The 23,844-nt window shown below is 43.3% G+C and overlaps 1 protein-coding gene across 1 annotated transcript; it reads right to left on the bottom strand.

The window, feature by feature from the left end:
• Positions 1–731: 731 nt before the first annotated feature.
• Positions 732–23,407, bottom strand: LOC132870179 (uncharacterized). The gene is made up of 8 exons (XM_060903765.1): positions 23,320–23,407; positions 22,537–22,695; positions 22,256–22,338; positions 21,196–21,340; positions 20,815–20,859; positions 16,138–16,281; positions 15,507–15,980; positions 732–1,467 (listed from the first exon to the last, which is right to left on the bottom strand). The coding sequence occupies exons 1-8, from the start codon at positions 23,375–23,377 to the stop codon at positions 1,361–1,363; spliced, it is 1,215 nt and encodes a 404-aa protein (XP_060759748.1). The 5' UTR covers positions 23,378–23,407; the 3' UTR covers positions 732–1,360.
• Between the last annotated feature and the right edge of the window lie 437 nt (positions 23,408–23,844).

The following is a 23,844-nucleotide window of genomic DNA, read 5'->3' as shown; positions in this document are numbered from 1 at the left end:
TCTTTCGGTCATTACCCAAGCTCATGACCAGAGGTGAGAGTCAGAACGTAGATCGACCGGTAAATTGAGAGCTTCGCCTTTTGGCTCAGCTCCTTCTTCACCAGGACGGACAGGTAAAGTGATCACATCACTGCAGAGGCTGCACCGATCTGCCTGTCGATCTCACGCTCTATCCTTCCCTCACTCGTGAACAAGATCCCGAGATACTTAAACTCCTCCACTTGAGGCAGGACTTCTCCACCAACCTGGAGAGGGCAAGCCACCCTTTTCCGGTCGAGAACCATGGCCTCAGACTTGGAGGTGCTGATTCTCATCCCAGCCACTTCACACTCAACTGCAAACCGCCCCAGCGCATGCTGAAGGTACTGGTTTGAAGAAAGCAACAGGACAACATCATCCGCAAAAAGCAGAGATGAAATCCTGCGTTTCCCAAACAGGATTCCTTCCGGCCCCTGGCTGCGCCTAGAAATTCTGTCCATAAAAATTATGAACAGAACCAGTGACAAAGGGCAGCCCTACTGGAGTCCAACATGCACTGGGAACAGGTCTGACTTACTGCCGGCAATGCGAACCAGACTCCTGCTTCGTTCGTACAGGGACTGGACAGCCCTTAGCAAAGAGCCTCGAACCCCATACTCCCGAAGCACCCCCCACAGAATACCACGAGGAACACGGTCAAATGCCTTCTCCAGATCCACAAAGCACATGTGGACTGGTTGGGCAAACTCCCATGAACCCTCAAGCACCCTATGAAGGGTACAGAGCTGGTCCAGTGTTCCACGACCAGGACAAAAACCGCATTGTTCCTCCTGGATCCAAGGTTTGTGGATTGGGCAGCAGTTGAAGGCAGGGGCCTCGATGACCTGATCCCCAAACACAGCGGCTAGCTGTTGGGACATGGAATGTCACTTCGACTCTTCCTGTATCACCTAAATGAAATAAAAGCAGAGGGTCTGTACAAACAGCTCCATCACATTCTGACCTCATGGTTTCATGTCAAGTCACTAAATTTATGGGATCAGTTCACAACTGCACCCACTTATGAAGTCACTGGTGTCGATGATATCATAATACGCCGCCTTTTCTCTGATCCCAGACTTGACTGTAAAAAGAACCATTTGTTTGTTTGGGGTTTTTAAACACATTTATACTCAATAAAATCCTCATCCAAAGAAGCTTTGATCAATTTGATAAGAGGGATTTCAGAAGCTTAAAGTAAGATCAGGTTGATTGTGAGATGTCATGTGTCAGCATTAAAACACTGGAGTTCCTGTAATTCTTCCATACAATACATCATAATCACGTCTCAGAAAGGACACGTTTAGTCATTTCTGATTTTTAATTGCAATTCTAATCTCGTTCAGTTCATGGAGTTCGACAAACTCACACTCTGGGCTTTTTTACCTGAGAGAAGCTCATCATCCACATGCTCATACCCAGAATGCTGTTCTTCAGAGAGGAGACTTCCTGTTAGAGGAGAGCAGCATGGTCATGAGACACACACACACACACACACACACACAGAGAGAGAGAGAGAGAGAGATGCACCTGTACAGGAAAACATTCACAGGAGAGCTGAACACAGGCGGAAAAAAGACGAGTTGCAGGTGTGTTTTGAGATTTTAAAGGACAGCTGGTGCAGATACCAGAAAATTGTCAAAGCTGAAAAGACAAAATATTTTTCTGATATTATTTGAAATAACTGTCATAAAGCTCACATTCTTTTTAGTGCCATTAACACTGTTCTTAATTCCCCCCAATCTGCTCGTCCTGATGTTTCCCCAGAAACCTGTGAAAAATTCCTCCACTTCTTTTTGGACAAGATTGCGAGCCTTAGAGCATCATCTCACCCCCTTCTTATGAGCCGTCTATCACTGTCACTCGCTCTGCTGCTTTTACCCACTTTGAGCCTGTGTCTCTTTCTCTCTGAAAGGAAATTATTGGTCAGATGAAATCTTCAGCTTGTCCCACAGATGTTGTCCCCCCTCGCCTTTTTCAAGAGATTTTGGAAACTATTGGCCCAAACATCCAAATGGTTATGAACAGCAGTCTCTCCTCAGGTGCTGTTCCAGTACATTTGAAGCCTGCAGTAGTGCAACCACTGATCACAAAACCTCATCTGGACTCCGCAGTCCTCTCCGATTTTACACCAATTTCTAAACTCACTTTCAAAAATTCTGGAGAAAGTTGTGCTCTTACAATTGCAATCTTTTTTAGACCCACACGGCGTTCTTGAGGTGTTCCAGTCTGGTTTTAAAGTCCTTCACAGCACTGAATCTGCACTTTTAAAAGTTTGAACCATCTTTTATTGGCTACTGACTCCAGGGATTCTGCCGTTCTGATGCTTTTCCATCTCACAGCTGCATTCGACACAGTAGACCACAGCATCCTCATCTCCTGCCTGGAGCATTGTGTGGGCATTAAAGCTCCTGCTCTGGAGGGCTTCAGCTCTTACTTGTCCTGTACTGGCCTTCCTTCACCGACTCCCTGTAGGGTTTAGGATCCATTTTTATTTTCCAAAAACAACTCATTAAATGGGCGAGCTCCGCCCTCTCTCTCTGACCTTTTACAGCCACATGTCCCATCAAGGTCACTCAGGTCACTGACCGGTTGCTTTGGGTGTTGCGTCCCAAAATCGAGGTTGAAGCCCAGGGGAGATGGTGCCTTTGCAGGTGAAGCCCCCAAACTGTTACTGTTGGATTGGTATTTTTGGTGATGTTTATTGTTTTCTTCCAAAAGTTTCTGGTTTTGGATGAAATTTTAACTGCTGGTAGCCACAGACAACAGAAACTCACTGACCCAAGATGAGTGACCTTGACCTATTTTTCAAGGTTTATGTGTTTTTTGTTGAAAATGTCGTTTCATTTATTCCAGTATCTCCTAAAGATATCAGGATTTCCCCCTGGATTTTATGTAAATAAATGATGAGCTCATTTCCTGCGCAAAAAGCTTCTATGCCAGTCAAGTGGAAAGTGACGCGTTCTGGACTGCGGTCGAAAACGGTTTGTTTCCTCAACAGCCAAAACCACAACATGTTCATAAACACCAATGGTGCCAAAAGTTATGATTTGCTCTGGACCAGTGCAGGTTCTTCTTTGGTCAAGAATTCTTTATCAGTTTTTGAAAAATTGAATTTAATGTATTTTGGCGCTCACAAAAATGGTCACTATCGCCATTTCACCATGAATTATTGATTTTGGCTTCTAATATGTTCCAGTAAACGACCCCAAACACCGACCCGTTCTACCAGAATCAAGTGTCTAATCTGACCTTTGACCTACTGTGAGAGGTCAAAAAGGTCATTTTCTGTTTCTGACTGTACTATTTTCAAAAAATCATAAAATAGTTTCATATTTACAGACATTGACCTTGTATTTTTTCTTTAGTGCATATTATTTTGTAGATTATTGACAAATTGATATATTTTTATCAAAAGCTGGAGATAAAAATGACAGAAATTCCCCAGTGTGATGGTGATCACTGAAAACTTTGCGTCGGTGTTTTCTCCACTTTTACCCGAAACTATGACCGACATAAATGAAATGTATTATTCACTGTGTATAATTTACATCTGCTCTTTCTGTTCGTTCTGTCAAATCACAGGTTTCTCTGATATTTTCAGCTCTAAAGTCTGAAAAAGGAACATAACGGACAAGGAGGATAACAGGAACAAACGCAAGAACATTGTCATTCCCTACATTTCTGGTCTATCTGAGAAACTCAGGAGGATCTTCTACAAGCACAACATTCCGGTACCATGGGCGCCGCCAGGGGGGGAAAGGTTAGAACAATTCTAGGGGCCCAGCACTGCCATGGGGCCCTTTAAGGGGCTGATAATATGCTTTTGACAATTTTAATAAGACTTTTGAAATAACAACAATGCAATATTCCATCTGGTAAAATGAGCTAATTGAACAAGGTTGTCTATTTCTTGAGTTCTTCAACATATTGTCATTTAACCCTCCCCCTTTTGCGAAATGGTACGGTCCAGTTCTGGTAGAAGCACGATGCGTTAAATCTGTGTGCTGATCAGTGCAACGCTACTTGCTGCTGTGTCGCGGTGCAGCAGCCAGCCAGCCAGCAGTGGAGTGCGTACAGTCTATGATCGCTAAATATGAAGAGTGGCTGTCAAAAACGTAAAGAAAGGCAGCTGAAAGCTGAGAGGGACCGGAGAGGCAGGCAACTGGTCACTCAGTTTTTCCCAAAGAAAGGTAGCTATCGCTCACATGTGTTCAAAATATTAGCGAATGGTAAATGAACAGTATGAACGTGGTTGGATTAGCCTATCAAGAGAACACTTTTACAGTTTGTACAGTGACATTTTTTCCATTTTAATAACTGAACTGACTTGTGTGATAAACAAGATGAAATATTATGTTATGCTGGTGCTAATAACTAGTGCTAATAACCAGTTTCATAACTAATGGGGTGCCCTAAATATGCAGAGATTCAGCCTCAGGGGGACCTCCGCCCTACCAAACCACTGAACCCCGCTTTGGAGAAGGAGGTAAGCAGCAATACAACCCATAAATGCTTTAGGATTGAAGTTTTTAATGAGCGAGCGCCATATACAGTTTGCTAGATTAAAGTGTTGCTAATGTAACAGACATTGTGTTGTGTTGTTCACCAGTCTTTTTATTCTGAAGAAATGAGACACAAATACACTGCTGAGGACGGGCTGCAAACGTCCAGTGGCACTGGCACTTACATTTCCAAAACGAACTGAAAGAGGCCAGTGCCTCGTTCCCATAACTACCTGCGCTCTTAAAGGGCCAGCGCAGAATTTCCCCACCACTACACACAATGGCAAGTGGAAAAAAATAAACCCGTTACACCAATAACGGACACCAGTCAAGTGTTTGACATGGTTACGTGTGTGGAATGTTCACACGTTCTAAACCATTGGTTTCAACCATTGGTTAATACATAAAATGTAATAAAGTCACAAACTCAAGGTCCATGGGCTATCAAAAGTCAAATAATGACAATAGTGCAATTGTGACGAGGGTGGGCAAAGTTGGGGGGGCCCAAAATTCTAATCTTTCATGGGGCCCAAAATTTCTGGCGGTGCCCCTGCCGGTACGTTTCAGACCCAGTAACACCCTGAAGCAGAAACTGGTCCACCCTAAGGACAGAATACCCAGATACAAACAGGACAACGTAGTGTATGCAATTCAGTGCAGTGAGGAATGCACGGACTCGTATATTGGTGAAACCAAACACCCGCTTCACAGGCGCATGGCTCAACACAGGAGAGCCAGTTCCTCAGGCCAGGACTCTGCTGTCTACCTTCATCTTAACAACAAAAGACACTCATTTCAGGATTGCAACGTACGCATTTTAGCCAGAGAAGATCGTTGGTATGAGCGAGGAGTTAAAGAAGGCACTTTTGTCAACCTGGAACGGCCATCACTGAACAGAGGAGGTGGTCAAAGACACCATTTATCAGCCACCTACAATGCGGTCCTTGGCACACTTCCCAGACAACTGAATGCACACCAAAACCCAGCTGTTTTCAGTCACTACGTTTACATGCACATAGAGAGAATCGAATTTCTGCCGGTGCTCGACTGAAATCGAAGTTCAAAATGCCATGTATACACCTTAATTCGGCTGAAATTGAACCGAACTTGATTTCTCGGAATCGAGCTGCACGACCTAGTTTATGCGATTTCTACCGAGCTATTTTGTGCGTGTAAACCCTATCGAGCTAGTTGTCGAGCTACTTCCGGAAGTGACGAGTGACGAGACCACAAGCGGGAAACACAACAGCCTCGGTCGGCATGACAACGAATCATGACAACGGCATGAATCTTTTCTTTTTGTGGCATTGTTTGCACTGTTAAAATTTAGCTCACTTACTGTATCACCAAATACATCTGTACAGCTGTTGCATAGCTGTGAATTGTGTACATAAACAAGTCATTGTATTTGTCTGTGTGTGTATATATGTCCAACATCTGAAGAATGTCAATAAAAACAAAACAACTGAACTTTTTGTGTGTTTATTAAGACATAAGTTAAATTGTAAGCAAAAAAAATTTTTTTTGTAAGCAAAAAATGGACTTTAGAAAAATATTATTGTGCAAAATAAGTTGTCTTACAAAACAGTGGTCTGCGCCGGACAGTTTGTAGCCATAGTCTGTTAGAGCAAGCCGAACAGCTTGAGCACGGAACTGCTAGTGTTGCCAGATTGGGGGGTTTAAGTGCATTTTAGCGGATTTGAACATGTTTTGGGCTGGAAAACGTCAGCAGTATCTGGCAACACTATAGCTCTTCTTCATGACGACAACCGGAAGTGTACCAACACGATGGGGCGTGTAGCGCCACGTGTGGCTCGGGTGCACAATGCACCTTGCACAATAGCCCGATTTCACTTGTGCATGTAGGATTGGATTTCTCTGGCACCCCTGCTGGGACCCTTTGCTCGATTACCGACAGCAGCTCGATTTGGACGTGCATGTAAACGTAGTCATTGTTACTGTTCAAAGTACTGCGTGTAATGTTACAGTGGCCAACAATATTAAATATACTTGTTAAATAAAACCTCCGCCTTGTTTTTAATGAATACTTAGGCCGACTACGCTACTGTATTTTAATGTTGGTCATTATGGTGGTACTTGGAGAGCCAAGTATTTTCTGAGGTGGTACTTGGTGAAAAAAGTTTGAGAACCACTGACCTAGATTATGCAATTTTTGCCGAGCTACTTAGTGCATGTAAACCCTATCGAGCCACGCAGTCCAGCTACTTACTTCAGCACTGCCCCTTCCGGAAGTGACGAGTGACGAAACACAACAGCCTCGGTCGAAAAAAAAACAAAAAAAAAAACAGCCTCGGTCGGCATGACACTTCACCTTAGCCGCCCACTTTATTAGGAACACTTCTGTTCTTCAAGCAAGTCCAGTTGCTCTCTTTTACCCCCCACAGTTCTAAAGCAGACACTTTTATTGATGCTAGAATTCAATATTGTTTAAAACAAGTCAAACAAAAGCAAAAAAAAAAAAAAAACTTGAGGGGGGGGGGGGGGGGGGAAGCAAACTACATCAAGATCAAATAGCAGAAATTAAATGATAAGGTTCATCCTGTAAGATCTGGCATTGTCTAGACAGAATTAAAAACCTCAGTTCATATAAATTAGTAAAAATCAGTAGCTTTTTTATGCAATAAATTATCAGCATAGCCAATTAGCATAGACATGCAGTCGATATGTGCTTATAAGCTTGCTATCGTAATATTTTATTAATGTCAGTGTTAAAGCTAAACATCAACTAGCACCTTCTAAATGCACTGTACTATTTCAGAAGGGGGGGAGGGGGAAAGAAAGACATTAATAAAATGAAAAAGTACCTTGAATAGGTATAGTGTCATTCTAGTCCAGTCCTGCTGAATAGTATTACCATAAGCATGGTGACCATTAATCAAAAGTAATACAAAGCACTGAAAAAAATATCAGATTTTGGAAGCACTGGGGGGAGGGGGAGATCGCAATTGCATCACATCTGCAGCTATTGAGGTTTTTCACTCACGTGACCAAGTCATGTGATGCTGCCATTTTGGACGGCACGGCTCGAATCAGTTTGAATGCGAGGAAGGCGACAAACGAAAAACATAAAAGAAAAAGGAGCGAGATGCAGAAAACACCTTCACTATCCAGCGACGTAGGGCATTTACAGGGCGAGCAGAGGGAGAGGTATTTGCAAAAATTGAGGTTAGCAGGCTTAGAGAACAATGTTTACCTGCTTCCACCAGGATTGTTCACTGACGTACGGAAGTACAGGAAGCCCTCGTCTTTACCTGACTTCAGCCCACATGATCTGTATACCTATGTCGTTAAAAACCCATCGCCATACACAGGTATTGATCTGAAAGCGTATAAGAGTTTGGATACCTACAAATATTTTGTGTCAGGCTGGGTAACATGCCTACATCAGCGGGTCGTCCCTGGAGCCGGTGGTCGCCATCTTATTACAGCTAAGGTTTGTTCACATTTTCATTTACTTTCAGTCCTCAGGATAAACAAAATGTTATTAAATGTCATTGAAATAACTTCTTAGTCTGTTGAGACATGGCCCGTTATAAATTTGCTGTTACCAGGCAATGACCAAGAACTGTATTATTAGGGTCGGTGTAGTTGTAGCAGTGCACTAGCAGTGCACTGTTAGCACTAGCTAATGTCAACAACAGTAGCTGGTATGTTACTGTAGCAATGTTTACGTTCAGTCATTTGGATGACTGTTAAAACCTTTCAGTCTCAAGTTTTTCCTTTTCTGTATTTACTAGTTTACTGAGCTAGCGCGCTAGCTCGAGCAGGCTGGGAGCTAGCGCGCTCGGGCAAGCTGGGAGCTAGTGCGCGCTAGCCTGCCCGAGCTAGAGCGCTAGCTCCCGGCCTGCCCGAGCTAGCGCGCTAGCTCCCGGCCTGCCCGAGCTAGCGCGCTAGCTCCCGGCCTGCCCGAGCTAGCGCGCTAGCTCAGTAAACTAGTAAATCCAGTAAAGGAAAAACTTGAGACTGAAAGGTTTTAACAGTCATCCAAATGACTGAACGTAAACATTGCTACAGTAACATACCAGCTACTGTTGTTGACATTAGCTAGCTTAACGTCCAAAATGGCGGACACCGGGGCGTCACGTGACCCTGTGACGTCAGGTGAAATACCTCAATACAGTGAAACAAACCACAAAGAGCTATTTATGTCATGAAAACTTGGCCAGCCAAGTCACACCACAAGAGGGCAGCTTCTTCCAGGTAATAGGAGCAGACATCCAGGCTGTTTCACCTCGCACCATGAACACACTCAAATCCACAGCTGGCTACCACATCAGCAGTGAGCTAAACGTGATCAAGGCTGATCTAAAGTAAGGCTGCTTTTGAGCAGGTGTCAAATCATTCGGACTTTACAGTTTGTGCCTGACAAAAAAAAAAAAAAAAAAGGGGAGGAGACCTGCTCCCTGATCAGTTTTATATGAAAATAGCTAAAAATATAGTGCTCTCTACTGTATATGCAAGCAGCAAACATATGGACAGGCAGAAATCCCTGATAGATAGGTTAAAATTCACAGGTAAATTAAAAAATCAAATTATATATAAAATGACAAGTGCATATCAGATACATTTCAGTAATATCAGTACAAAATGTCGATTTGACAACAGGAAGAACAGACAGGAACAAGTCAAAGATGGATAAACAGTGCTTCAAAACCTTTAAAAAAAGCACAACCGTTGAATGATTAAACAGCTCTCTGCTTCATAACCGCTTCCGCTGCTTTCCACCCTCCTCCATCACAATTATTTTCCCTTTTAATTTCCAGAAACAAGAATGGAATAACTTGGATAATTAATGTAAACAGCAGCAGGGTGTGTATAACCAGCTCATAAGTCATTACAACAGACAACGAATAGCAAACAAAGCCCAACTAGACAAGGACGTTCCGTAGAAGAGACAGAAAGAGGGATATTTATATGTAGAGAGAGATCCCTAGTGCAACTCACAGAAGGTGAATTTCTAGAAGGATTAGCAAGAACAGCCACAGCTTTGGGCCGCAGCCAATATCAGTGAGTGATCCCTTGTTCATTTCACGCTCAACAAACAAATGAAAGCCTTCTGGGACTCGGTCTTAACTCACAAGCCTGTAGAAGATATCAAGCCGAATAAAATGTGGCACTTTAAATGATGTAAAGAGAAATAATCTGCGCCTCTCAGGAACAATGCACTCTAGTGGCCCAAGTAGATCTAATGCTGCTGGCTTTTTGTTTTCCACTGAAAACTTTTACCCGCCCTCTCAGGGTGGATTGGGGGAAGCAATTTGAGCTCATTTGCCCTCACTCATTATAAAACATGTCAGATAATTGGATCATTTATAAAAAAAAAAAGCCATTCAAATGGATACAAGGTTTTGATTCTTGCCTTTAAGGAGCGTTAAAGAGGCCAACATTCCTTCTCCCACCTTTTCCTCCTCCTCCATCCTTATCCTCTGTTCTTCCTTCTCCCTCTCCTTCCTCTTCCTCTCTCCTTCCTCCTCCATCCTTCTTTGCTCTTCCTTCTCCCTCTCCATCCTTATCCTCTCTGCTTCCTCCTCTATCCTTATCCTCTGTTCTTCCTTCTCTTTTGTTCTTCTTTCTCTCTTTCCATCCTTATCATTTCTTTTTCTTCCTCCTCCTTTTTCCTTTCCTCTTCTTTCGCTTGTCTCTTTTTTTCCTCTTCAGCTTTTCCTTGAACTTCCCAAGACGCGAGTTTGATTTATCAGAGAGGTCAATCATGCTGATACTCATACTGCTCTTCAGGAACTGAATGTCCAGCAGAATCTCACCACGCTCCTTATCGGCTTTTCCTGCCTTATTTAACAGTTTAAACCACTGTGGGTTCTCGCGCGCGCTGTTCTGCCGGAGCTCGTGCACATCAATGATGGTCAGTCCGAGCAACTTGTCCGCTCCGAGGGGGACACGGTGCAGCACGCGCACCTGCAGTGGGACGCCGTCCTGCTCTGCACACGCGCTCTCCGGTGGCAGCGTGAAGATGAAAGCGGCGGCGGCCCCGCCCCATACCGTTTCTGAACAGAAAAATTTTCACTGGAACTTTTTCGGCACTGCCTCCTAGTGAGACAAAGCCATCAGAAATGAAAGGAGTATAATCGACATTATCTGATGCACTATTTCTCCCAACTATCTCCGCCGGAACATTAGGCCGTTCACCTTCCAAGGTTTTTTGAGTAATGGCTGAAACCACCTCTGATTTAACCACATCTTTAACATGAACTGCAGGAACTGGTCTACTCTTTGCTGCACAACCAGCAAATTTGTCACCTGGTTTAGACTTGTTGTGAGCACTCAGTAGTGGACAATCTCGTTTCCAATGGCCTGCTTCAAAACAATAGTTACACTTGGTTTGAGAATCACTTTCCTGTGCTCGACTATGAGTAAAGGATTCAGGCCTCACTGGAGTGCTCATGTTAAATCGGCGAGAGCGATACTCCTGACAATTGTAATCAGAAAGCGGAACGTATTCACGCAGTTGATTTTTGTGAGTTAACACAAATCCATCTGCTAAGGCTGCTGCTTCTGCGGTGGTCTTACCAGGTGCTCATTTATATAGGTGGCAATACGTTCAGGTAAGATGTTTTTAAATTGCTCTAACACAACTAAATTACCTAAATCATCGAACGTACCCACACCTTCCGCAGTAAGCTACCGATGAAAAAAAGTTGTCAACTCTCTAGACACCTAGGGTGAACAGACGTCCCGGTTTTACCGGGACAGTCCCAATTTGGGGTTGTGTGTCCCGAGTCCTGACAAAAGTCTGTCGGGACATGGCTATGTCCCGGTTTTCACCACTCGCGACGTTTGCGACTGAGCAGCGTGGGAATCATTAGCGGAGAAATGTCTGCATTTACTATTTTGATGAATTGACAGGAATCGCAAACTTTCCTGGTTACTGCCCCCTGGCCCTGTGGCATGGGTGTTTATTTAGCCACATTATTCCAGACAACAGAACGTGTTGCCATGCAACAATAAAATAAACCTTAACTGGCGTGAATGTTCTTTGTCTAGCAGCTAGCAGCAGTAATGCTGCAGCAATTATGCCGAAAAGAAAATGTACCTTTTCTAAAGATTTACAGGGCACCTACCCCTTCCTCCGAGAGGTGCAGAACAATGCGCATGAAGCCGACTGCACACACTAAGTGCGTTGTTCCTGTACTGAGTTGGGTAGCCTGTGTTGCAAATGCTGTGCGCTCCTGTGGGGGCTTTCCTCGGGCTGTCGCCCCTCTCCTCCTTTACTGCTGTTTTGTTTGAGTGTATATTTACAGAAGCCGCAAGAGGCCCTTCATATAATCTTTTTTTATTCACCTTGTTATCCCGAGTTAATGACAATTAATTCAGGATCTCGAGAAAACAAAACCGTTATTCTGAGATCTCGAGAAAACAAAACAATTATTCCGTGATCTCAAGAAAACAAAACTGTTATTTCATGATCTCAGCTGGATCACTGTATCTCCATCGGTAGAGACGAAGCTGGGCCAGTCTTCTGCGGAGGTGCCGTGGACTAATTTTGAAATTATCCCTTATTAAAAGACTTAATGCAATCTCTCCCTGTGTCAACCCCTGATCAAAATATTGCCTTATTAGGTGTTCGATTATTCCAGACATTCTAATGACCAAAGTTGCGTCTATACAGAATGAGAAATAGCTCCAAAGTCAGCATATCACAAGTCTCTTGGCGTACCTGAATGAACCATTTCTCAGCTGTTTACTCGAGATCATGAAATAATTGTTTTGTTTTCTCGAGATCTCAGAATAACGGTTTTGTTTTCTCGAGATCCTGAATTAATTATGTCGGTATCTCGGGATAACAAGGTGAATAAAAAAAAAGGATTATGTGAAGGGCCTCTCTCCGCTTCTGTAGTATATATTCTCAAATCACTTGTCTCTTTATTTGTTTCTGTTTAACATACCATTCTGACAGTTTGGCCATATTGCTGTGTTGAACAGCTTGTTGCAGCTTCCATTAAAGTGTTCACTTTTGTCCACATCTTCTTGCTTTATTCATTCAGTTGTGGGGAATGGTTAGTAAGGTTGATTCTGACCTAGGCTATGTTGAGGTCACATATCTACTTTTTAAGTTCATGCTATAGTGCATACCATTTTAGAGATATAGCCTACATGTGCATATGCATTCTTCTTGGTGTTCTCACAAACAGGTGAAATAAATCAGTGTAAATTTGGCCTATGGACATAGCCTGGCCTATTCTCAGCCATTACAACATATGCTGTCTGACCATAATTTAACTGATCTGTATACCACTATGCTACTAGATAACAAAATGCCTGTTTGTTTTATTTCATGTGAGATGTTGATAAATGTGAGCTTCAACACAATGATAAGAGCACCTCTCTGAGTGTCACGTTTACATAAAAACAAAAAGGTGTGCATGCACGAGCATGGTCGCGCGCAAAAGTGTCCCGGTTTCAGACTAGGGAAATCTGGTCACCCTATAGCCACCTCAACATGATTCTGTTTATCTCCTTTCCACCAGTTTCAAAAACGTTAGCGATACGCCTCAGGGATCAGCTCATAACACTTTAAAACAGCGTCTTTGACATGTTGATAATTTTTCCTATTGGCAGGAGGCAGCGCAATAAATGCCTCTTGAGCCTTCCCAACCAACACAGTTTGTAATAGCAGGGTTTTGTCTTCATCACTCCACTCTCTGTCTGCTGCAACATTTTCAAACAACGGAAAAAATACATCAGGATCACGATCATTAAATTTGGGTAAAAACTTAATCATGCTCGATAAACTTGAAAGTTCAGAAAAACCCCTGCTACTCCCATGAGCAGACATTTTTCCCTCAGCGATCAGGTTAAGCTTTGTATGCTGAAGCTCCCTCTCCAGCTCTTGTTGTTTAAGTTTTTCCTTCTCTAACAACTCATGATGTTTAAGTTTTTCCAACTCTAATAACCGATCCTTTTCCCTCTCCTGTGCTTCAAGTTTCTTTTGCTCGAGTGGCATCTCCATCAACTCTTTTTGTTGCACAAATGTGAGTTCGGTCGACATACTAGAAGTTACAGATATCTCCGCACCAATTAACTGCTTGCTAGTTTCAGTTGGAGCTTCCCCTGAGATCACCTGTCGCTCTTTCAACCTGCCAAGAATAAAGTCAAATATTTGTTCTTTCTTAGCAGACCTCGGAAGTGTTACTACTACTTCATAATGATCAGCCACGCTAAACAGCTGATCTTTTGTTAAGGCTGCCAACAATCGCTCAGATGGAGCTTCCAAAAACGCCTCCACTGCGCTCATCACAAAGTTCACGTGTAACCTTATCTACTTCACCAATTTAGCAAACAAACGCTCACAGATAAACTACAAATCGATCTTCCAGAATATCCAACCTAAACCCTTCCCAACGAAGGAAATACTGTTTACAGCCTATGCAACAAGACAAACAAACTAAGGAGCCTCCCCATGTCTAAACATTTACCCCCCCCATATATTAACCTGTCTTCACACTATGCCCAAGAGCCAAGATCTTTACTCACCAATAACGCTGGAGACGAGCTGCCCCGACCAAAGCCAATTCAGCCCGGATCTCCACGGCAATGTCCTCGGCCCAGGCACAGTGGTTCTGCAGCCTAAGCCCCAGCGCAACAGCGCTCTAAGCCAGAGATAACTGATGGCTCCAAAAATGTTTATCCTGCTACGCAAATTGCAACACTACTTTGGAAAAAAACAAGGTTGGACCATTTAACTCTACCTGCGCTCAACCACACCAAATTACCACGACACACACACAAGACACCATGCAACATGCGTGGTTCCTCACCAACAGGCAGGCCGAATTCATGCCTACGCGTTTCCTTCAGAAAATACATCGGTTAAGTAATATGTACCTCACTATGCGCTCCGTAACCAATAGTGGGAACTGTAACCACCAAAGTACCAATCATAGCCTACCAAAAAAAAAAAAAATTATCTGGATCAAATCCTGGATGAGCCCCCATATGTCATGCCCGCCTGGCTCAAGGCGGCCACAACATAAAGGGGAGACCATGCCATTGCACAATTAACAAAAGACATTTATTAAAGTAAAGTAACTATATACAAAAGTCAGTACATGAAAGATAAAGCAAAACTGTAGTGTATATCAGCATAATGAAGTGCATTGCAAAAGTAAAGCAAAAGGGTCAAGAGCAGCCCGCTCTGGCCCCCAACGCGATATAGCCAGGAGAGAGTAGGAGAGACCCCCAGTAGACTGCCAGGCCCATACTTATCCACCTCCCAATCACGCCATCAATTAACCTACGTCACTAGGACTGGAAAGCTCCCCCTGCAGGCCAAAGACAGACACAACACAGAGCCAATAACACTGGCAAATGGAACTGGAAACGTGACGAACCCAGCACAGGCAAGCTGGGGTGTCACATTATATATACAGTTTACAGGCTACAACATATCCAGGGCTAAATGAAGAAATTTATTTTAGTCCTTTTCTGTAATGGTCTATTGTCTGGTTGTCTTTTTCTAAGTGTTTTCTTTTTCGTGCTCATATGGACTTAATTTAAGAGGTAGTGCCATCTAGTGGCTTTTTCTTGAACTGCATACCTGTGAATTCATTACCAGTTTGTATTCAGGTGTTTAGAATTAGTTTACCTCTGAAGAGGAAATTGTTTGTTGGACCAGCGTGCCCTGAAGAAGGCTGTCTGTGCCGCTATGTGGGAGTTGCTGGTCAGCTTATGGGTTCTGTATGAGATAGCCATGCAAAATAAAGGCTTTTTTTTATAGTTGGATACGAAGAGTGCCTTGGATTCCTTCTTTAATCATGAATATTTATTTCCCTGAGGGTCAGGACCAAGCGATATTATAGTGGAGATTATAGCTGTGGTGTTTCTGCTCCAGACTGGAACTAAACTCAGGCAGAGGGAGAGTCAGAGTTGGAGTTATAGGTAGAGTTATAGTTATGGGTGTTGTGGGACCGGGCCCTCAGTGTGATGATCAGTTCACATCTCACTCACCTCTTTGAGTGGAGCTCCTGCTTCTTCTAGTGATGGATCTGTGGTCGATTTCCTCATAGACTGCCTCAGGCTGAGTCTTAGAGACATCTGGGAGTGGATAATAATAATAATAATAATAGGGGCGGCACAGTGGTGTAATGGTTAGTGCTGTCCCCTCATAACAAGAAGGTCCAGGTTCGAGCCCTGTGGCCGGCGAGGGCCTTTCTGTGTGGAGTTTGCATGTTCTCCCTGTGTCCGCATGGGTTTCCTCCGGGTGTTCTGGTTTCCTCCCACACTCCAAAGACATGCAGGTTAGGTTAACTGGTGACTCTAAATTGACCGTAGGTGTGAATATGAATGTGAATGGTTGTCTGTGTCTATGTGTCAGCCCTGTGATGACCTGGCGACTTGTCCAGGGTGTACCCCGCCTTTCCTCCGTAGTCAGCTGGGATAGGCTCCAGCTTGCTTGTGACCTTGTAGAACAGGATAAAGTGGCTAGAGATAATGAGATGAGATAATAATAATAATAATGAGTTTGTATTTGTGAATAATTCTGAATACCAATTTTGAATAAAGTGTGAGATTGTAAATAATATAATCCAATAATAGAGTTGGTGTTGTAGAGAAAAGAAAATGTGTGAATGTGTCGTACTTCTCCTGAGCGCTCTGTACTGGCAAAACAGGAGCAGCAGAAGCACTAAGGCCAGGAAGAGCACCATTCCCAACACAAAGAGAACCAGTGGAAGGCTGGATGGATCTCTAGCTGATGATCTTGGTGTCATTCTTAACTGAGCTCCTGAAATTAAATCACAGCAAAGAATCTTCACAGGACAGTATGTTCATCAATATTTAGAAAAAAGGGGGACAGAAATAAATATTGTACATGTTGCGATGGTGTTTGTTGCTGATGTGGGATTAATAGCAGGGGACACAGAAAATTCTGGAACAAAAAACATCTATTAATTCAGTCTTGTATTTTTTAACACTGGGAGAAAAGTGTAATGAGTGGAGACAGAAAGCTGAAAAGTTAGTGCATCCCTCTGACCTGCACAGGTGACTCCAACATGAGAGCAGCCAGTGTGTTTCTTCAGGGAATGATGACAGTCCCACAGGTGAATCTCATCCCCTCGACACTTCATTCTGTTTGGCCAGATTGTCCGTTCAGCAGAACCAGTAACATTCCTCTCAGTTCTCAGCACCGACCCACAGCCCAGCTGTCTGCACACCACCTGAGCGTTGCTGATGCTCCACTGATCATCACAAATGGAGCCCCACATAGTGTTATGATACACCTCCAACCTCCCAGAGCAGCTTCCCTTATCTCCCCTCAACCTGAGAGACCAGCGCTCTATGTCACACATGAGGAAACACACCCATGCTGAAGAACAGCTGCAGTCACACAGCTCACTATGACACAATGATAATACTCTTTGATTCGTATGTAGGACTGGATGTTATAATCCCTAAGAACTGATTTTACTTGGTCTGTTGTCCTGCTGAAGGGGATGAGGGGTTGATATTGACCACTTGTGGCTGTTGACTGGGACACATCGTCAGTTGTGTTCCCCAGCATCACTGGGTGTTTTGGCCTTTTATTCACAATACACCCTCTGCTGAGGCAGGCCCGCCACAGGTTGATCAGACCTGGGTGTGTGTCCCAGAGTCACTGGCCTCCCCTGGTGGCCCAAGTGGGGTCCTTCCTCTTCAACCATATCTAGTGGCTACTTCTCTCCACTGTGTCTGCAAGGGCTTTTGTTGTTTTCTGGTTTGCCTGCCCCCTGATTCCCAGTTCTCTACGAAGTTTAACCGTGGAGGTGGCCACAAAGACCTTGCATCCAAATTCAATTGGACGCAGTTTGATGTTCCAGCCACACAGCTCTGCTTCTGCTGCCAGGTCGGAGTATCGCAGCATCTTCCGCTCATGTGCCTCCTCCATGGCATCCTCCCAGGGGACTGTCAGCTCAACTATGAAAGCCGTTCGTTGTTCCTCAGACCGTAAGACAAGATCTGGTCTCAGGCTGGTGCTGGCAATTTCTTTGGGGAAGGTATGTTTGTGGATTACATCCACAAGCATCTTCCAATCCCTCGCTGCACTCAGAGAGGATGCCTCTGGCTGTGAGGAGTTCCCTTTCTGCTTTTGGCCCTCTCTATGAAAAGCTATTGTGAATGGGGGCATCTGCTGGTCATTGATCGGTAGTTCATTGATAGCTTTCCTTTTTGTTTCTATCTCTGCTGCCAGGCATTTCAAAACCTGGTTATATCTACATGTGTATCTGCCTTGTGATAAGCTGATGTTGCATCCCACTAAGATGTGTTTGAGATTAGCGGGACATTGAGCAGACGTTAAACAAAGGAGACAGGTGGGATCTTCTCCAAACCAGCGGTGTAAGTTAGTAGGGGAAGGGAGGTCTTCATATGTAGCTCGAATAAGAAAGCTTATGCTGCTTGCTTCTTTGTACCACAGGTCTTTCCAACTGATGTTCCTTTTCACAACATACTTCCATCTTGTCCAACATCCTTGTGAGGCTTGAGATACCGCTTTGGCAGTCCTGCCAGCTTCTTCTTGCTGATGCACCTTGTCTACCACTAATTGATGCCACTCTGCTGGTGTAGCTTTTTGCCAGGTCGGTCTAGTTGTTTCTAGCCCAAAGCCCCTTCTCCCTTGCTGAACCTGACCCACCATGTCGCGATGTCATAGAGCTGATTTTGCTTCATGGACTGCTCTTGTTGGGTTCCACTTCCTTCCTGTGTTGAGGGTGATGGCAGCCTCTCTCACTACTGTGTCCCAGGATTCTTTAAGCATCATTTCCAGTCTTACCTTAGAGCATTTGTACTCCTCAGTAAGACTGGAGATTGGGAGTGATAGGGCTCCATTTCCATACAGGGCTATGCTTGTGAGGCATCTTGGTAGCCTTAGCCATTTCCTCACGTAATAACAGATCAGCTTTTCCAATTTGTACGCATGGGTTATAGCTACCTCCTACATGGTAAGGGGCCACAGGAGACAAGGTAGTAGGCCAAACTGGAGGCACCACGCCTTCAGTTTCCCTGGGAGGGCTGATTTGTCTTTATGCTAGAGGCCAGTGATTGTGTCTTCTTTCAGCTGTTGGATCTGCTGTGCATCTTTGAGGTTTGCATCATACCAGCGCCCTAGGCTTTTTATGGGCTTCTGGAGGACTGTTGGTATTGGTTTTCGATGCAAAATCCTGTCATTGTTGTTGATTTTGCCCTTTGTTATAGAAATACTGCAGGATTTGGATGGTTTAAGTTCCATTCATGCCCACTTGATATTGTCATGGAGTTTGTTTAGGAGTCACTTGGCACAGGCTTTTGTTGATGTTAATATGGTCAAGTCATCCATGTAAGCACAAATTGGGGGCAGGCACAGTCTGTTCTGTAGTCGCTGTCCACCTACCACCCAGCGTGATTCCCTGATGATCAGTTCCATTGACATGGTGAATATCGGGGGGAGATGGTACGTCCTGCCATGATGCCCCTTTCCAGATGTATCCAGCCTGGTGTATAGTCTCTAGTTGTAACACAGAATTGGAGATCTTGAAAGTAGGCTTTAACAAGCTTTGTGATGGACTCTGGGACCTGGAAGAAGTGGAAGGCCATCCAGAGAATTTTGTGGGCACCGAACCAAAGGCATTTGCAAGATCTAAGAAAAACACGTGCAGGTCTTTTTTCTCCTTCTTGGCTGTTTGTATTTGTTGCCATATGATATTTGTATGTTCTAGGCAACCTGCAAATCCTCATACTTCTGCCTTCTGAACTGATGTATCCACCAAGTTGTTATTCAGCAGGTAAGCAGACAGTCTTTGCGCCACAACACTGAAAAATATTTTGCCTTCTACATTCAGTAGGTTAATTTGCCGGAACTGATTGATGTTTGACGAGTTCGCCTCTTTTGGTATCAGTACTCCTCCTGCACTTTGCCATGCCTTTGGAATGATCTGTTTCCCCCACACCACTTTCATTAGGTTCCAAAGGTATTTTAGGATGCCCGGAGCATTCATGTATAGCTTATATGATATACCATTAGGTCCAGGAGCTGATGTTGATCTTGCTCGCTTGACAGTGATTGACAGTTGTGATTACTTCCACAAGCAACTTCCAATCCCTGGCTGCACTCAGAGAGGATGCCTCTGGCTGTGAGGAGTTCCCTTTCTGCTTTTGACCCTCTCTATGAAAAGCTATTATGAATGGGGGCATCTGCTGGTCATTGATAGGTAGTTCATTGATAGCTTTCTTTTTTGTTTCTATCTCTGCTGCCAGGCATTTCAAAACCTGGTTATGTCTCCATGTGTATCTGCCTTGTGATAAGCTGATGTTGCATCCCACTAAGATGTGTTTGAGATTAGCAGGACATTGAGCAGATGTTAAACAAAGGGGACAGGTGGGATCTTCTCTAAACCAGTGGTATAAGTTAGTAGGGGAAGGGAGGACATTGTATGTACTGTAGCTTGAATAAGAAAGCTTATGCTGCTTGCTTCTTTGTACCACAGGTCTTTCCAAGTGATGTTCCTTTTCACAACATACTTCCATCTTGTCCAGCATCCTTGTGAGGCTTGAGATACCGCTTTGGCAGTCCTGCCAGCTTCTTCTTGCTGATGCACCTTGTCTACCACTAATTGATGCCGCTCTGCTGGTGTAGCTTTCTGCCAGGTCAGTCTAGATGTTTCTAGCCCAAAGCCCCTTCTCCCTTGCTGAACCTGACCCACCATGTCGCAAAGTCGTCAAGCTGATTTTGCTTCGTGGACTGCCCTTGTTGGGTTCCACTTCCTTCCTGTGTTGAGGGTGATGGCAGCCTCTCTCATGACTGTGTCCCAGGATTCTTTGAGCATCCTTTCCTGTCTTACCTTAGAGCATTTCTACTCCTCAGTAAGACTGGAGATTGGGAGTGATAGGGCTCCATTTCCATACTTATATTACACTCAACATGGGCTCGTTTACCAAAAACAGTTTCTGAGGTCTTCTGAAAAAGAATCTCCTACCAACTCCATATCCAGGTGTTTACTTTGATGTGTAATTCATCAATAAAGGAATGAATTGCTGCTGAATGAAATCATGTAAAGCAGTAAGATCAGCTTTGGGTTCTGTTTCCTGATTTGATCTCTGTTGGTTGAATTTTCATGAAGTGCGAGGAAGACTGACCATCCTGAAGAAACTCCACTCTCCCAGCATAGCGATTTCCACCATTCAGCCACCTCACAGTGAGTGAGTGAGTGAGTGAGTGAGTGAGTGAGTGAGTGAGTGAGTGAGTGAGTGAGTGAGTGAGTGAGTGAGTGAGTGAGTGAGTGAGTGAGTGAGTGAAAGAAACTGATACCTGTTACAGCAGTGAGTGGAACTGGTGGAGGACCTACATTTTTTCCTGAAGACAAAAAAAATCACATTAATCTGAATATTATAAAACTGGTATTTAATAATAGAATAAAACTCTACCAGAAAGCTGAAAGTTCTGCAAATCATAATATATTTCCACTCTTTACTTAAATTTGTAAATACAGATAAATTTGTATGAATAAAAAAATGAAAGATAATGAATCTCATCCTTTTAAAAAGAGGATATAAAGATTAGAACAGAAAAAAGCAGACTATAAGGTCAAAGGTCATTGCCTCTGACTGATGGAGATGCTCTGATCATAAAATAATGTTTACACATGACCTGAGCACAACTTTCCACCTCAGAACCGAGCTCAGGTTTCACCTTTCTGGCAGATGAACGTGTAGGCGTTAGAGCAATGTATGTCATTGAATTTTCCCGTATTAGAGGTCTCCGTGCTGAGGATATGTACGCAGTGCTCATCATCCTTCCAGTTATCCGGCTGACCCAGGGCCCATGGCAAGAAGTCCTGGAGACAGCAAACCAGAAATCATGAAAGAAAATAATGACAATATGACAGGACATACTGTTATTGTTAGATAATCAATTACAGGGTGGAGTGATGAAGCAGAGTTAATCTCACCACACTAAAGTTGATTATTATCCTGTAAAAATATGTCCTGATGTGTTTTATTCCTCTTATACCACGACAATGTGCCAGAGATTTAAATTTGTATTCAATAAAAAACAAAACATATGTCATATTTTTTTTCACTTAAAGTTACAGCCAATGTTGTAGAACATCTGCAGAACAAGTAAGCTCCTGTTATCTTTTATGTTATAGCAGCTATAATCAGTCATTCCCTCACTTTCTTATGGAGTTAACAAAAATGTAATGTATGAAATGCAACATCCTCCAGCGATCTATGAAAAAGTTTCAGTTTTCCCTTTGACTATTCCAAAGCACTGACACTGGAGACTCCTTCCATAAATGTTAAATAAACATCTCCTGACCCTGGAGAAAAGAATTATTTTTCATTTGCTTATCTGTAAAAGTCCCTCTGAATGAGCTGCTGCTATAGAAACAACATATAAGAATGATTACTTAATATAAACCTGTGATTTAGAGCTACACTTTTGTCTTAGTTGCGGTTATAGAAAATTAATCAACACCTTCTGACCAATCAGATTCGAGAATCCATCAGCGCTGTGGAGTCAGAGAATTTATTGAAGATGTCTTAAATATTTTATTTCATCAGAATAAATATTGTATAGAAAAGAGATATACAATAAAAAGTGGTGAAATAGATGTTTTTTGTAAACAAACCAACAACTGAACATGGACATAAACTATTTAAAGTCATTTTAAAATGATGCTTTAGGGTTAAAATGAGAGCCTTTACTTCAAGTACATGTTGAAGGATATTGAGGGAGTGTTACATACGGAAGGCGTTCCATCAGACCAGACAAAGTTTCCCTCATGTAGTCGGTCATTAAGTCCAATCCAGGAAGCTCTGGGAATGTAAGCTTGAGAAAAAAAACAAAACATAAACACAGTCATATTCAAATCCCACCTACGACATGAAGCTACTAAGAGATGTAAAGAGTGAACACATGCTCATGAAAACCAGTTCATTCCCAAGACTCACGCTTGCCTCAGAGAATAATCTGATTAATTATGAATAACATGTCTGAGTGAGAAATGAGCAGCTGTCTGTCACTCACCTGTTATGAATCTGACTGTCTCCTGGTTGTGGACGCTGGCCAGGTGTCCGTTCTGGGAGCTGCAATAGTTTTCAGCATCCTGCCACGTTTTATCTGATTCACTGTTGAAGTGATAGCAGTAATCCCCATAGAGATGATATCCTTGATCACAGTGAAATTCTGCAGCCAGAGAAACCAGGATAATATACGACAAAGAGAGACAAGAGAGAAGGATGTTTACGAAATACAGTATTAGTGTAAATTAGTTAGTTTAGTAAATGTTACAGTTTCAATGAAACATTTTCCTTTATTATTTAACTTTCATATGATTGATTTACAATATTACTGTGCGATTATTATGTATTTTATACAATAAAGCATTACAGTGGGAAAAGAGAGAGAGAGAGAGAGAGAGAGAGATTTCAGTTTATATTGTGGTTTATGAGAATTCTCTCTCTCTCTCAAACACACACACACACACACACACACACACACACACACACACACACACATATGAACACAGCCTTGTGTTAGTTCAGGTGTTTTTACTCACAATAAATCATGTGTAAACTCTAAACATTAATCTGGAGCTGATTTTATAACTGATGCCTCAGAAAAAACCCTGAGGATGGTGTGTGTTTGCTCATTGATAGCTTTTTAAATTCTATAATAATGAAAGTTTCACTGTTGATAAAGTTATGATGGATCCAGGAAACTTTCTCAGATTTCATGATTAAAAATCATCCCTTCTGTTAAAGTGAGAAGTGTGTGATGTTTTAGTGTGAATAATCAGTGTGTTCATACCTGCAGCGGAGAGACTGATTGTGGAAGAGAGAATCAAAAAATGAAGACAGATTTCCATCTCCCTCCTCGCTGTACACGATGTGTTCACTTCCACTCACCCAGAGAGACTGAGAGAAGTGTGTCCCCTCACTCAGCCCCTACAGAGAGAGAGAGAGAGAGACCAATCACACTCACTGTTACCTTATTAGAAAGACGAGAGGAAATCATCACATAGCCTCAAGAACAAATCAGAAGAGGCGTCTTTCACTTTCTCCATATATATCAACATAACATCAGCGCTGATGAACAGAGCTCCTCCTCCCAGCTCTGAGGAGTGAAACTGATGAACAGAGCTCCTCCTCCCGGCTCTGAGGTGTGTGACTGATGAACAGAGCTCCTCCTCCCGGCTCTGAGGTGTGTGACTGATGAACAGAGCTCCTTCTCCCGGCTCTGAGCTGTGTGACTGATGAACAGAGCTCCTCCTCCCGGCTCTGAGGTGTGTGACTGATGAACAGAGCTCCTCCTCCCGGCTCTGAGGTGTGTGAC

Source organism: Neoarius graeffei, chromosome 21 (genome assembly GCF_027579695.1).
Source record: "Neoarius graeffei isolate fNeoGra1 chromosome 21, fNeoGra1.pri, whole genome shotgun sequence".
Classification (NCBI taxonomy): Eukaryota; Metazoa; Chordata; class Actinopteri; order Siluriformes; family Ariidae; genus Neoarius; species Neoarius graeffei.
This window is presented reverse-complemented; position numbering and strand designations above follow the sequence as displayed.